The sequence below is a fragment of the Orcinus orca genome, chromosome 10, assembly GCF_937001465.1.
Source record: "Orcinus orca chromosome 10, mOrcOrc1.1, whole genome shotgun sequence".
Taxonomy (NCBI): domain Eukaryota; kingdom Metazoa; phylum Chordata; class Mammalia; order Artiodactyla; family Delphinidae; genus Orcinus; species Orcinus orca.
Window position 1 is genome coordinate 73,229,911 of NC_064568.1, and position 13,632 is coordinate 73,243,542.

Here is a 13,632-nt window from a genome sequence, read left to right on the forward strand (position 1 = left end):
TAGGGAGCAAACCCGGTCTCCAGGGGGCCTCCTCTCCAGCCCTAGTTTTACATAAAACCGCCTCTTCTGACTTGTAGTTTGTTGGCGAGGGATGGATTTCCCATCTCAAGTCTCACCTCTGGTCCAGCAGAACTGACTCTGAGGTGAGGTAGGCTCATGGGCCATGGTTCATGGAGAAGGGGGATGAAGCCAGAGGGCACTTGACTCATGGCCTGACTGAGCTCTGGTCACTGCCACCCAGGCCTGGATCCGATGGCCTGCCGGCACCAGCTCAGACCAGCCTGTGACAGCTGACTGTGGACATCTCCCAACTCCTCAACCAGTGACTTCCTGCTGGTAGCTTGAAATCAGCCGTGGTGGAAGTGTTTACACCACGGAAACCAGCAAACACCTATAAACTGGGGTTTCTTTTTTTCCAGAGAGTCAGTGGTTAAATTCACCACTGGGTGAATCCAACTGGTTTCATTTCTAGGATTCACATCTCCTTCTAGGTAGCGTGGCGTATTCAGTGGAGCAACCTTCTAGAGCACGAGAGGCTGGGGCTGGTGTGGGGTGAAGGGACAGGATGCTGAGGACCCAGACCAGCAGCCAGTGCTTGGCCAGGCTTCCCTGGATACCCTTCTTAAAAAGAAGATGGTAAGTGGAGAGAAAGGGCGAGAGGGCCTCCTAAACATCACCTAACAGCGAAGAATCCAGTGTCTTCTGTGTGTTCGAGGTAGGCTGTCTTTCAAGGTAGAAGCTTTCCTCCAGTGTCTCGTGATCCTAGGCTAGAAGCAGGCCATTTGACATCTGTGCCAAGTCTCTCCTGCCTGGTTGTCATTCAAGGAACCAGTGTGAGAAGGAGCTTGCGGGGGGGCAGGCGGGTGTCACTTTTCATCAACAGACTTTCCCTTAACGTCCCGGTTTCCAGAGCGGCTCTTCTCTCTTCCTGAGCTGGACATAGAGGCTAGGGCCTCTCCAGTTCAAAACTCCAGAATAATCTTCCACCAGGGTCAGGAGATAGACGCCTGGAGATGTCAGTTCCGCTGCCTTGAGGAAGGCATCCGGGAAGCCAGTCGCTCCTGACACAAGCTTCCCACCGTCCTCCTATTTCCGCCACACCTGTCCTGCACCCCAGCCCCCAGGGCACCTTCTGCGCCCACCTCGCGGAGCCCGCGGAGCCCTGCGGCAGAAACAGGCTTTGTGTCTGTGCCAGCCTCCACGCCCTCCTGCCCTTGGACAGCACTCGGCTTTCACCTTTGCGCACTCTGGTAAGACACCACTTGTCTGTCTGCCTTCTCTTGTCCAAAATTTTATTAGACCCTCTCATCTACTGTCTTCTTTTTCTTGGTCTCTGTGGATTTCTTTTGATAGCTTTTAGAAATGTATTGCCATTTCAGGGCGCTTTTGAAAAGAGGCAGAGATAACATGCAAGTTTTCAGTCTACATACAACCAAAAGTTATACCTCCTATCAATCATCCAACAGACACTGGGTGAACACCTAGTGCGGGCTGGGTCCTTGGGCTACAAAGATGAACAAGAATCACCTCTGCCCTCCCAGACCCGACAGCCTCGCTGGGCGGGGGCGGGGCCAGCATCTTTCACTCCCCCAACTGACGCCTCCTCCTCTCTCCTGGAGAAGGTCGCCGCCTTGAGGTTCACCTTGGTAGAGCAGCCTCCATGGACGCCTCCTGGGAACCTTCAGAGAAGCTGGCCCAGGTCCCAGGTCGGTCTGGGCGGAATAGTCCCAGGGGGCCAAGAACCTGTGCTCAGGGCTCTGTTGTGTTTCTGTGGAGGTGGCTAGTGGGCAGACAGGCAGCCTTGGAGGGGTTTACCACCCCTCCCATCCCTTCTGGGCACGGCTTCTGCCTCTGCCCCTGCCCCACCTGCCTCCTCTCCTTGGCATCATTCAGCCCGGTGGATCCTCTGACTCTGGTATGGCATCTGTCCCGGGAAGGAGTCCTGCGGACAGAGCAGCCAGGGGAGGCCACAGACCTCTCTCACGGGGCCACCGCATGAGCTGTCCGCTCCGCCCCCCGTGTCCCTCTTGTGTATTCACCTCTTCCTGGATGCCTCGCTGTGGATCCCAATCCTGCATGCCTTTGGGGGAAGGATGGAGAGCAGGACTGCTAAAGCCACCGAGCTCTGGGGTTGGGAAGCCGTGGGATTCCATTCCCATCCTGGGCTGGAGTCCGGAATGTCGCCCCACAACCGACGGGAGTGAGCTCCCCGTTGATGGGATTGCTCTGGGATTGCTCAAGCAGAGGGGCCACAGGGGAAGGTGCTGGACTGAGGGGCTTACAGGGTCCTCTAGCTCCAGTCAGGCTTTCCCCAGAGATTTAAAAACTTAGGCTAAAAGCAAGATGAGGAGGAGGAAAAACGTTGGTACCACCACTTAAAATGTTTGTGAACCTCAGAATGTGATTTTTCTGCCTCTAATTTCTCTCGTCTCCCGTGGAAATAACAACACCCACCCCACAGGGCTGCCATGAGCTTATTCATCGAGCTTAGCATGGTGTCTTACACCTAATAGCTCCATCCTACGTTAGCTCTCTTTAATCCTTTCTTTAATCATGCATAATTCATTCATTCAGTAATGTTTTATTGAGCTCAAGCCCCTGTCAGTCAAATGTTATCTCAAAAAGGTAACTGGGGAGAGTTTAATGAGGGGACTATTCGCAGAGAAGCGGGCACAGTTAAGGGACTGGGGGTATGCCCAGGGGGTGGCACAGAGGAAGGCCCTTCTTACCCCTAAGCCTGAGGGGTAGAGGGAGGGGGTTTTGTCACAGGAGCTTGGAGAGGTTCTGGCAGGAGCTGTAGCTGAAGGTCAAAGAAGACAACTGGGGCCCAAACTGTGACCCAGCAGGGAGGGAGGAGAACAGACACCAGCTTCTGTCTCTTTCCATCCTCCAGTCTCCTTCCAGTACTTCTCAATGGGCAAATCCAGACTGAAGCCAGAGGGCTGGGGAGCCCAGGTGATCCAGTCCACGGGGGTCAGCCTCCTGGGGCTCAGTGCAGACCCAGAAAGGTGGAGAAGGAGTGGGGAGGGGCAAACCGAACAACCAGCACACAACCATGTGGAATCCGCGGTACTAGGTGCTGGGAGGTTTTGAGAAATGAGTAAGACAGTAGTCTCTACCCGGGGAACTTGCTGGATTCTTGAGGGCAGGCTGGCAATAAACAGCTGCTTATAATTCCAGAAAGAAATGAGTGTTGTGTCTATGTTATCGTAGAAGTGTGACTGTCATAGACTCTAAGGTGATGTCCCATGATCTCCACCTCCTGTTGGTCCTGCCTTTGTACAATCCCCTCCCTCTGTGACTTGCTTCTACTCTACAGAACATGGCAAAGCTGATGGGTGTCACTCCCTTGATTAGGTTCCATCATATAAAATTCCATTTTAGCAGATTAGAGGGAGATTCCCCTCGCTGGCTTGACAAAATAAGCATCTGTGTCGAGGAGCCCATGTAACAAGGAAATGTGGGCAGCTTCTAGAAACTTTAGGCAGCCTCTAGGACCCGAGAGTGCCCTCCAGACAATATCTAGCAGGAAGCCAGGACCCTCAGTCCTAGAGCTACAGGGAATGAATTCCACCAATGACCCGAATGAGGTGGGAGTGGATTCTTCCCCAGTCAAGCCTTCAGATGAAAACATAGCCCAGACAACACCTTGATTCCAGCATTGTGAGATCCTGGACAGAGGACCCCGTTGAGCCAGGCTTGGACTCCTTGTCCTCAGAAACTATGAGGTAATCAATGTACATATTTTGAAGCTGCTGATTTTGTGGTAGTTTGTTATGTGACACAGAAAACTAATATAACACGTAAGCAAGACGTTAGTGTGCTGAGGCAGGAAAGACGAATTCTGCAGAGATTCAGAAGGCTTCACAGAGGAGCTGGCTTTTGTGCTCACACATAAAGAATGAGGAGGATGTAAATAGGGAGAGATGGAAAGATGAGCTGCCATCTCCTCCTTGACCTCTTCGTTTCAAACCCTGGGCCTGAGAGGACTCTTCAATGACACAGATTCCAGCCTGGGCCCCAAGCAAGTTCAGTGGAGGAGCCCTCCCGCCCCCAAGCCAACACCCCCCCCCCCAACAAAAAAACATGTTCTGGAAAACTTGATCAAAGTAGGCAGATCCAAGCCCTCCCCTCCCCCCACAATGCACCAAAAATTGATCACTTTAGGTAGAAGAGAAGTAAAACAGTCCCATTTGATTCTTTTTTCAAAAATAACTATCCTCTGGTTATGTGAGCAACATATGTTCATAATAAACAATTTTTTAAAATACAGATTTTTTTTTTAAAGCAAAGATTAAAAAATCACTGGTGAGGGCTTCCTTGGTGGTGCAGTGGTTAAGAATCCGCCTGCCAATGCAGGGGACACGGGTTCGAGCCCTGGTCCGGGAAGATTCCACATGCCACGGAGCAACAAAGCCCGTGAGCCACAACTACTGAGCCCATGTGCTGCAACTACTGAGGCCTGTGCGCCTGGAGTCCGTGCTCTGCAACAGGAGAGGCCACCGCGGTGAGAAGCCCGTGAACCGCAACGAAGAGTAGCCCCTGCTCGCTGCAACTAGAGAAAAGCCCACAGGCAGCAAGGAAGAACCAACACAGCCAATAAATAATTAATTAATTAATTAAAAAAAAAATCACTCGTGAGACTTCCCTGGTGGTCCAGTGGGTAAGACTCCACACTCCCAATGCAGGGGGCCCAGGTTCAATCCCTTGTCAGGGGAACTAGATCCCACATGCGTGCTGCCGCAACTAAGAGTCCACATGCCGCAATGAAAATTCTGTGTGCTGCAACTAAGACCCAGAGCAGCCTAAATAAACAAACAAATAAATAAAAAGAAATCTTTATAAAAAATAAAAAATCACTGGTGATCCCATGACTCAGAGATGAGCCTGTTAACGTTTTGGTGGTTTCCTTCTCATCATAGGTATCAGGTACACAACAAGTGACAGGGACAACAGTATTAATGTCACTCTTGTCTCAGTCTTTCTCTCTCTCTGTCTGGTCTTCTAAGGAGCATTCTTAGCTCTGGGCCCTTTAGATGAACTTTCTCAGGATAATGGGCAAAAAGAGTTATAAAACTGGAAAGGAGGCCACCTAGTGGTTTCTATGATGGAAAGGAAGAGAACTGCTCCTGGGGGAAGACCAGGTCTGAGAAGGCAGACCCTGCCCAGAGCACATAGCCCCCACCCGCACCTCCAGTTATACCTGGCAGATGCCACATAAGACAGGGCCAGAGAAGCAGCCCTCCCAGGCTCCTCTAGTTCTCAGGGAACTTTGTCTCATTCCATCTGGAGCACCTTGGTCAAAGAGGGAAATTCCTCTCCAGGTGTCCAGGGTTCTGCTTCCAGTGGTTCCTCTGTGCCCTGAGCTGTTGGAAGGGGGTGTCCACTTGAGGAAGAGCTTCTGGGGCTGAGGAGTATCTAGGCACACTGACCCCATCACTCCGGGCTCCTCCCTCTGCCCAGCCAGTGGTCACAGCTATGGATACAGAGGACTGAGCCCTAATGGCTGGAAGGCTGTGACTGCCCTTCCTCTACAGAGCTGGGCCATCTGTCTGAGCTGAACTTCTCCAGGCCCTGGTCCTCCTTCTGTCCAGTTCTCAGGAAATGCTCCTAAGATCAAGAGCCTGACACTCTTCTCACAAAATTGCATAAAAACCACCATCTTCCTGTTGCCTCCATCCCCAAACTGCCTCTGAGGGTTCTAATTTGCTTTTTATTTAAATAAAGATGGGGTGGTCCACATAGCAGAGGAGGGAGGGAAACAGGGAAGGGTCAGGACAGAGCGAGTGCTGGCTCTGAGCTTTCCCAGTAGCATCCAGCTTAAGTGCACTTAAATGTTGGCTCCAGAAAAGAACAAGCTTCAAATTCTATGGCTGGAGAGCATCCCACTAGGGGTCAGAGAAAGATATTGCTGCATAGATGGAACCCTAGGCTTGGCCTGGGAGCTTTCTAGGACCAGCAGGTAGGAGCACACCCGTGCAAATGTGTGCCTGCACTCACACACACACACACACACACACACACACACCCAGGCCGTTAGGCACACACTCAATGTCCCCTATCCCCATGCCCCTGGGTGCTGATGGTATCAGGTTTAGGGTCAGATGGAGGGCTGAATTCAAGCGTCCCAGGATGGGAAAGATGCAACCTCCAGGAATATGAGAGTGTGGTCAGAACAGGATCTGTGTGTGTGTGTGTGTGTGTGTGTGTGTGTGTGTGTGTGTGGCTATGGATATTTGTGCAGTTTTATGTAGGAAGGGGTTCCCTTTGGCTACTTAGGACTCATCTTGGAAGCCCACAAACTCTGCATCACCCAGACACTCTCATATGTTAGCCATCCGTGGTGTGACTTGAACCCCTCGGTTGTGACAGCCAAGCAGTGCACAGCCTGGATAACTATACACAGCAGCCCTACCAAGGGCCCGAATTTGGCCCAGCTCTGGAAGAAAACCCAGCTCTTTCTCATAGGTACCTCAATGCCGTGTCTGAGGGCAGGAACCAGAAACATTGGGGACCCATTCAAAATAGGAGGAGAAGGCAGAGGAAGTGACAGGATCAGAACAGCTGCTGGCTGGCCACCCACTCTGTCCTGGTAAGAAGGGATAAGGAGATTGCATACTGGGTAAGAAAATCCTCTCACCTCCAGCTCAGGGCTGTAATCCTGGGCCTCTGCTCCTCTAAGCTTTGTTCTATTTTCACTCCTCTTCCCAGGGAGTAGGTCTCCATTGGCTGCCAGGATTTAGTGGGGACTTTTAACGTGAGTTCTCCAGCAGCCCCTGGATTTGGGTGTAGTTTTGCACAGCCCCCATTACCTTCTCCCTTCTGCTCGTTTCCTCCTATCATTTCCCTGCACTTTTTGATTCACCAGGCCCTCCCTCGCTCAGATCTGCGGGACTCAGGCCTGTGGGAGAGGAGGGCCCAGTGTTAGGAAGCCCAGGTGCGAGGCCCGGGTGCGAGGAGCAGCAGGGAAAAAAGAACCGGTCCGTCTGGGGCATCAGCCTCCCGTGGGCCTGAGCGATGGGGAACATTATAGACGGTAAGTCGGTGGAGGAGCTGAGCAGCACCGAGTGCCACCAGTGGTACAAGAAGTTCATGACCGAGTGCCCCTCCGGCCAGCTCACCTTCTACGAGTTCCGCCAGTTCTTCGGCCTCAAGAACCTGAGCCCGTGGGCCAGCCAGTACGTGGAGCAGATGTTTGAGACCTTTGACTTCAACAAAGTGAGCAGGGGTCTGGGTGGGGAGTGCTGGAGGGACGCCCCCCCGGCCAGCATGGGGGTGGGGAGAAGAAGGTGTGAGAATGGCTGGAGGAGTGACTTCATTTATCTGGGAGGTCGAGTGTCGCCATCAGGGATTCCAGTTTTCTAACGTTCATTGAGCGCCTACTGTGTGTCAGGCACTGGGGGTTCAGAAAGGAGTCAGCCATCGTCCCTGCCCTCACTCTCCAGGGGAAGACAGAGGCCCCCGATCAGTGCGCCCAGAGGCCAAACCTATTGGCTTCCTCTGCCTCTTCCACATGCACAGTTTATTCCAGAACAAATATGAACACTTACAAGACAGTCATTGAGCACCTACTAAGTGCTTGGCACTGTACGTGGTGCTTCTGCACAGGTCATTAGATGCTCACGGGATGCAAGAGGAGGAAGGGTGGAGGGCAGAGAGCAGAGTGATGAGCTTCAGCCCGGCTGGTCTGGGATAGGCAGGCCCATGTTACTTGGGTCACCCATCCCATGATGGCCTGTGGACACTAGAACTGGGGACAGTCAGGGTTGCCTGGTCACTGGGGAACCCAGGCTACTCCAACTCCCAAACACCTGGTGACCTCAGTTCATCCTAAGAGGGATTAAAGGTCTGCGCAGCTGTCAAATTATATGTCTCCCCAAGGAATCACCTGGGTGCATTGGGTAAGGACTTCCTGATGAGATAGAGGGGCACTGTGAGTTTGGGCCCCCAGTTTTCATCAGCTGGGTGGCCTGGAGCCCATCTCCCCCCCTCTCCGCCTCAGCTTATTCATCTGTATCTGTCATGGAGGTCGGGAGCATTAGTTAAGGTGTTCCTTGGTGTTTCATAGCAAATCTTCTATTTATCTGGAGCAATTCAGTCAAGATGTAGTGGTAGAAGAACGTAAATCTACACACCCATCTCCCCACCCCTGCTGGTCCCCACCCCGGCTGGTGTTCCCTTGAAGGTGAGGATGTGATGCTGCCATATGTCCAACTGCAAACCAGGGAGAGGTCGCCCAGAGCTTTCCCGGCTCCACTCACTGCCCATAGGGGCCCAACATCATTGTAGGCAGGGCTCCTAGGGAAAGCCGGGGTTCAGATGCTATTTAAAACTCACTAATGTTTAGGATCAAGGGGCCAAAGCAGATTATGGGCTTTGAGTCCCAGCCTCAAGGGCAGCACCATGGTGCCCAAGGGCTTTCCTGAAAGGGATGCAGGGTCAGAGTACTGGAGCCCAAGGTATGGAGACCCAGAGGGATGGCATCATCAGGCTGGTCCCCCAAGATGCTCCAGAAGAAGTGATCTTTCCCGAAAAGGAGGGGGCAGAGTCCACGGCTGAGCCTCAACACCCTGTAACCAAATGCTCTGAAATAGCTCAGCTTCTTGCCTGTTAAGGAAACCTTCAGAAGGACCCCCTAAGATTACATGTATGATACCAGGGAGGGGCAACCCATCAACCCTGTATTTGCCTAACCTGAGTCATTCATATGCCGTCTCTTGTCACATGTAAGCACCACCTATACTGTCCCAAACCTGACCTCCTCAATTCCACACACATCCCCACCTTCGGGCCTGGGTGCTGCCTGGGACTCTCTTCCTCCAGGATTCTGCTTGGCTCACACCTTCCCCTGCTGCAAGACTTGTTCAAATGTCTCCTTCCCACTGACACCTGCCCTGATCTCCTGATTTCAACCCCATTTAACTAGGACTAGCCCCCACCGTAGCATTTCCTACTCCTCCCCCTTTCCCCCAGAGCATGTCTCATCTTCTAATACATGATACTGAATAACATTTAGTTGCTATGTTTATTGTCAATTTCTCCTGCTGGAATGTGAACTCCATGAAGGCAGGGATTTCTGTCTTTCCTGTTCATTGCTATGGCCTTTGCACCTAGAACAGTGCCTGGAACACAGTAGGTGCTCAATCAATATTTTTATTTGAGTGAATGACTATATGAGAAATTATGAATTTTATGAAATAGTTATATATTATATAACATACACTAATTTAAATACATACCTGCTAATTGTTAAACTGAAGAGCATCTTTGTAACATCTAAAGTGCCTTGTACACACCAATGGGATAAATCACACTTCAGGCAACATTGCTTCCAACCACTGTCGCCAGCATAAAGCAGTAGGGCAGGTTAGTTACGAGACGGGGCACAGCACTGGGAAGTTTTGATACAGAGAGAAGTTAAACAGGGCAGTGCAAACAATAGCCCATGGGTCTATTTTTGTAAATGAATTTTTATTATAACACACCACACCCATTATTTTACTGATTGTCAAAACTGAAATATGTGCTATTTGGCCCTTTATAGAAAAAGTTTGCCAGCCCCTGAATTAGAAGAGAGCTGTATCCTAGGGTACTGCACTGGGTGTGCAGGGTTTGGGGGTATAGCTGTGAGTGGGGAGTGTGAGCTGGGTAACCGCCATATGCTTCGTTGACTTCAAAGTTTTGCCTGGGCTTGGCTGTACCCGGCAATCACACAGGTGCAGACAAATCAATGTAAATCTTCCACACCTGCATCTGAGCGCTGGGTGGCATTTAGGAGACTTCAGTTTCTAGGAAAGGCTTTGTCATTCACTAGTGTGTGGCCTAACCTCTTTCAACTTTAGCTTTTCATCTGAAAATGCGGACAAAAATACCCAGGGGTGGTTGCGAGATTAAATGAGTAAAGAGTAAAACATCATATGAAGCATGAAAAAAAAGTATCGCTGTAGTCTTATTACTGAATCTAACCCAGACCACAATCTTGAAAAGCGCATACTGTCATTCCCATCTCAGAGCTGAGGAAATGAGACTTGCAGAGGCTACGGGACTTGTCCAAGGTCACACCTCTCCTAAGACATGGTTTAGGTCTTTCTGGCACCAGTGCACATACCTTTCCATTGCCCCTTTTTAGCCATTTTTTTTTAAATTACAAAAAATTCCAAAATTAAAAACTATTTTAATTACCAAAAACTTACAGCTCATTGTAAAAGTTTCCAACAATATAGAAAGATAAAAAATGAAAAGCAAAAGTACCCTCACCCTGTGTCCCCTTGCCCAGAGGAAACTTCGATAGCAGTCTTCTTGCTTCTCTGAGCGTAGCTGCAGGGGTGCCTGGCTCCATCCTGACAACGATCCTGAAAGGAGGGTTGGGCAAGGACTGATTGAGCTAAGGCATAAGGGAAAGCCCTTAAACACGGGGAAGCACTACGCAAATGTTCACTACGAGTGTGATGCCTACCACGGGGCTCAGGTGGTTAAGGTCTCACCTAAGGCCAAAGGGCAGCACACAATCGGGAGATCTCAGAGGCCTTCATACCCAACCTCTGCCACATCCCTAATAACGTTACCCCAGCCTCTGCTTGCACACTTTCAGTGACAGGGAGGTCATTACTGCACGAGGCTCATTCCACCACGGGCAACCCTGCCTAAGAGTTCTTGATACCGATTCCAAATCTGCCTCTCAGTAACTTCCTGGTTCCAGAGTCATGGTTGTGAGTAAGTGGAGGAACAGGGACTGGACTCCAAGTCATGTGCTCTGAGTCCAGTGCTCCTTTCCTTACAGTACTCAGCCTCTCTGCATGACAAGGCTTCCCTCTCCCAGCTTCACTTGGCTTGGGGGAGGTGGGCAGAAGCAGGCCTGTGCTCCCTGCTTCTCTGACCCTATTGGTAGGGCTGGCAGGGCCAGGCAGAGGGTCAGCTGCTGAACATTTGGAGGGTCCTGGGGAAATATCCCGCAGGAATGTCTTACACCACCTTCTCCCTTGGCCAATCCCTCCAAGACTCAATGAGGGCAGCGCCTCCCCCAGGAAGCCTCCTTGCTGCCCTTGCCTGGGTGCTCCCCTATTCTGTGAGTCCATAATGTCCTGTCCAGATGCGCTGTCACTGAATATACATCATGATGGCACAATGATCTCTTGATAATAATAATAGTAATAATAATAACAGTAATAGTATAGTGGTAATAACAATAGCTAACATTTACTGAGTGATTACTATGTGCCAGGCAGTGTTGAGTGCCTTACACTCATGCACTCATTTAAGCCCACAACAATCCCATGCAGGTGGCAGCTGTTATAACTATTACAGATGAGGAAATCGAGGGCCAGAGACATACTAAATCCTTTGTCCCAGATCCCACATATTTGAGAGGGTGAGGCCAGATTCAAACCTGCGTCCTCAACATTGCGCTCCCATCAGGACAGGGTTCTATCTTACGGAGTTCTGAATCCTCAGCCTATCACAGCACGTAGTAGGTGCTCGGTAAGTTTCAAAGAATAAAGGGAAGAATGAGAAAGGCGCTCGGTGCCTCCCCATCTACCTGTACCCCTTATCTCGGTTAGTTAGAGCTCATCCAAACCACGCCCCCATCCCTGGGGAGTCCTTGTCTCTCCTCCCACCTACACACTCTTACACCCCACCCCCCAAACTGGAAGGCTGAAGTTTGAGGATCACAGGGAAGCAGCCAGTGACGTCTGGAACCAAAATACCTGTGAAGGGATAGCATAAGCCATTCATACTCTAGGGGGGACTGGTTTATCAAATTTGATAAACCATCCTGCGGCAGGTAGGGTGAGCTATAACGGGCGTCCAGGAGGGCGTAAGCCGGTGGGCGCCAAGGGGGCGGGGCGGGGGTCCGGGCCTGGGCTCAGCGTATCCTGGGGCCGCGGGGGCTCTGAGGGCGGGGCCCAGGCAGGGGGGGCTCAGGCGGCCGTGCCTCTCACACAGGACGGCTACATCGACTTCATGGAGTACGTGGCGGCGCTGAGTCTTGTCCTCAAGGGGAAGGTGGAACAGAAGCTGCGCTGGTACTTCAAGCTCTACGACGTGGACGGCAACGGATGCATCGACCGCGACGAGCTTCTCACCATCATCCGGGTAACTCCAGGTGCAAAGGGCCGGGCAGGGGCGGAGCCAGAGCTGAGAGTCTCGGGCTGGGTCTTAAGATGGCGGAACAGCGTGCTAGGAAGGGGACAGGATTGGGACTGACTTCCCCTGGGTGGCTCAGCCTTCACCAGCTGCGTGACCCGGGCCAGGTTTCCTCTGCTCTCTGGGCTTCAGTTTCCTAATCTGTACCAAGATATGTCGAAGCACAGTCCCAGCTCTGCCTGAGGCCTCAGGCACCTTGATCTGTACTCACCTTACACACACGCGCTGTTGGGAGCCTGATGTGCTCGCTCTGCCCCTCTCTTACCGCTGAGACTAATTAGGACGGGTCATCTCACTTCTTCCCTCCAGGCCATCCGAACCATTAACCCCTGCAGCGACTCGACCATGACCGCAGAGGAGTTCACCGATACAGTGTTCTCCAAGATTGACGTCAATGGGGATGGTGAGGCCGCGCTGGGGGTCCTCAAGGGAGGGGTCACTGGGGGTGTCACCAGGGTCCCCAGGGGAGAGGGCAGAAGGGGAGACGGAGGCACAAAAGGGCCGCTGCTGGCCACCTCCTCTGCCTGCCTCCGCCCCGGCCACAGAGCTGGCTTTTGGGGATGCCTGCACCAGACTTTGGTCTCTGGCTCCTTGGCCAGCCCCATTCACAGCCACTTCCTCCAGCCTTGGTTCTGTCCCCCTTACAAGACTGCAGCTCTGGGCCCCAGACAGCAGATGTGAACACCTCCTGCCCATGATGCCCTTTCTCTCTATCCCAGGGGAACTCTCCCTGGAGGAGTTCATGGAGGGCGTCCAGAAGGACAAGATGCTCTTGGACACGCTAACCCGAAGCCTGGACCTTACCCGCATTGTGCGCAGGCTCCAGAATGGAGAGCAGGATGAGGAGGGAGCTGGTGGCAGGGAAAGTGAGGCAGCGGAAGCAGCCGGCTGAGCCCACCGCCCTGCTGTTTCTGTATTGGGGACGGGTGTGTGGTGGTGCCTGGTGTCTGGTTGTTTTAATACTAGATGGAGTCTTCTGAACTCAGAGGCTCAGCTCACCTGCTTGGGGCACATGGTGGCAGCAGAGAGGCAGGGGTGGGGATTCAGAGCAGGGGACAGGGAAGGAGGGTTCCTGAACTCTCTGTGCGACTCAGCTGGTGGTGACCGCTCCCTGCTGGGGGAAGCCTTCAACCTTCCTCAGGCTCCTCCCCAGCCCCTTCTGGCCCCTCCCCCAGCTTTTACCAGCTCTTCCACTGAGCTTCTCCAGTTCCACGCTCTTCTGGACAGAGAAGCTTTGATGCAGAGGTGGGCTTTCCCGGGACTCTAATGGGATCACACAGATCTGGTGGCTGCAGCCTCCATCTGGGTGCTGTATCACACACCCATCCTGCCCCCAGCATCCCAGAGTGTACTTGTGTGGTCTGTGTTGATTCGTTCCTCCCTTCAACAAGCATTTATCGAACACCTACTTTGTATTAATGCTAGATGTTAGACGTGCAAAGAAGATGACAGTTCTCATCTTCAAAGAACTCACAGGCCAAGCATCAT

At 52.1% G+C, this 13,632-nt stretch overlaps 1 protein-coding gene across 1 annotated transcript; it reads left to right on the forward strand.

Annotated features, from left to right (window-relative positions):
* The first annotated feature begins 6,393 nt into the window (after nucleotides 1–6,393).
* On the forward strand, nucleotides 6,394–13,626 carry GUCA1A (guanylate cyclase activator 1A). Its single transcript, XM_004267604.3, has 4 exons — nucleotides 6,394–7,218; nucleotides 11,944–12,093; nucleotides 12,454–12,547; nucleotides 12,864–13,626. The coding sequence occupies exons 1-4, from the start codon at nucleotides 7,018–7,020 to the stop codon at nucleotides 13,034–13,036; spliced, it is 618 nt and encodes a 205-aa protein (XP_004267652.1). The 5' UTR covers nucleotides 6,394–7,017; the 3' UTR covers nucleotides 13,037–13,626.
* Nucleotides 13,627–13,632: the final 6 nt, after the last annotated feature.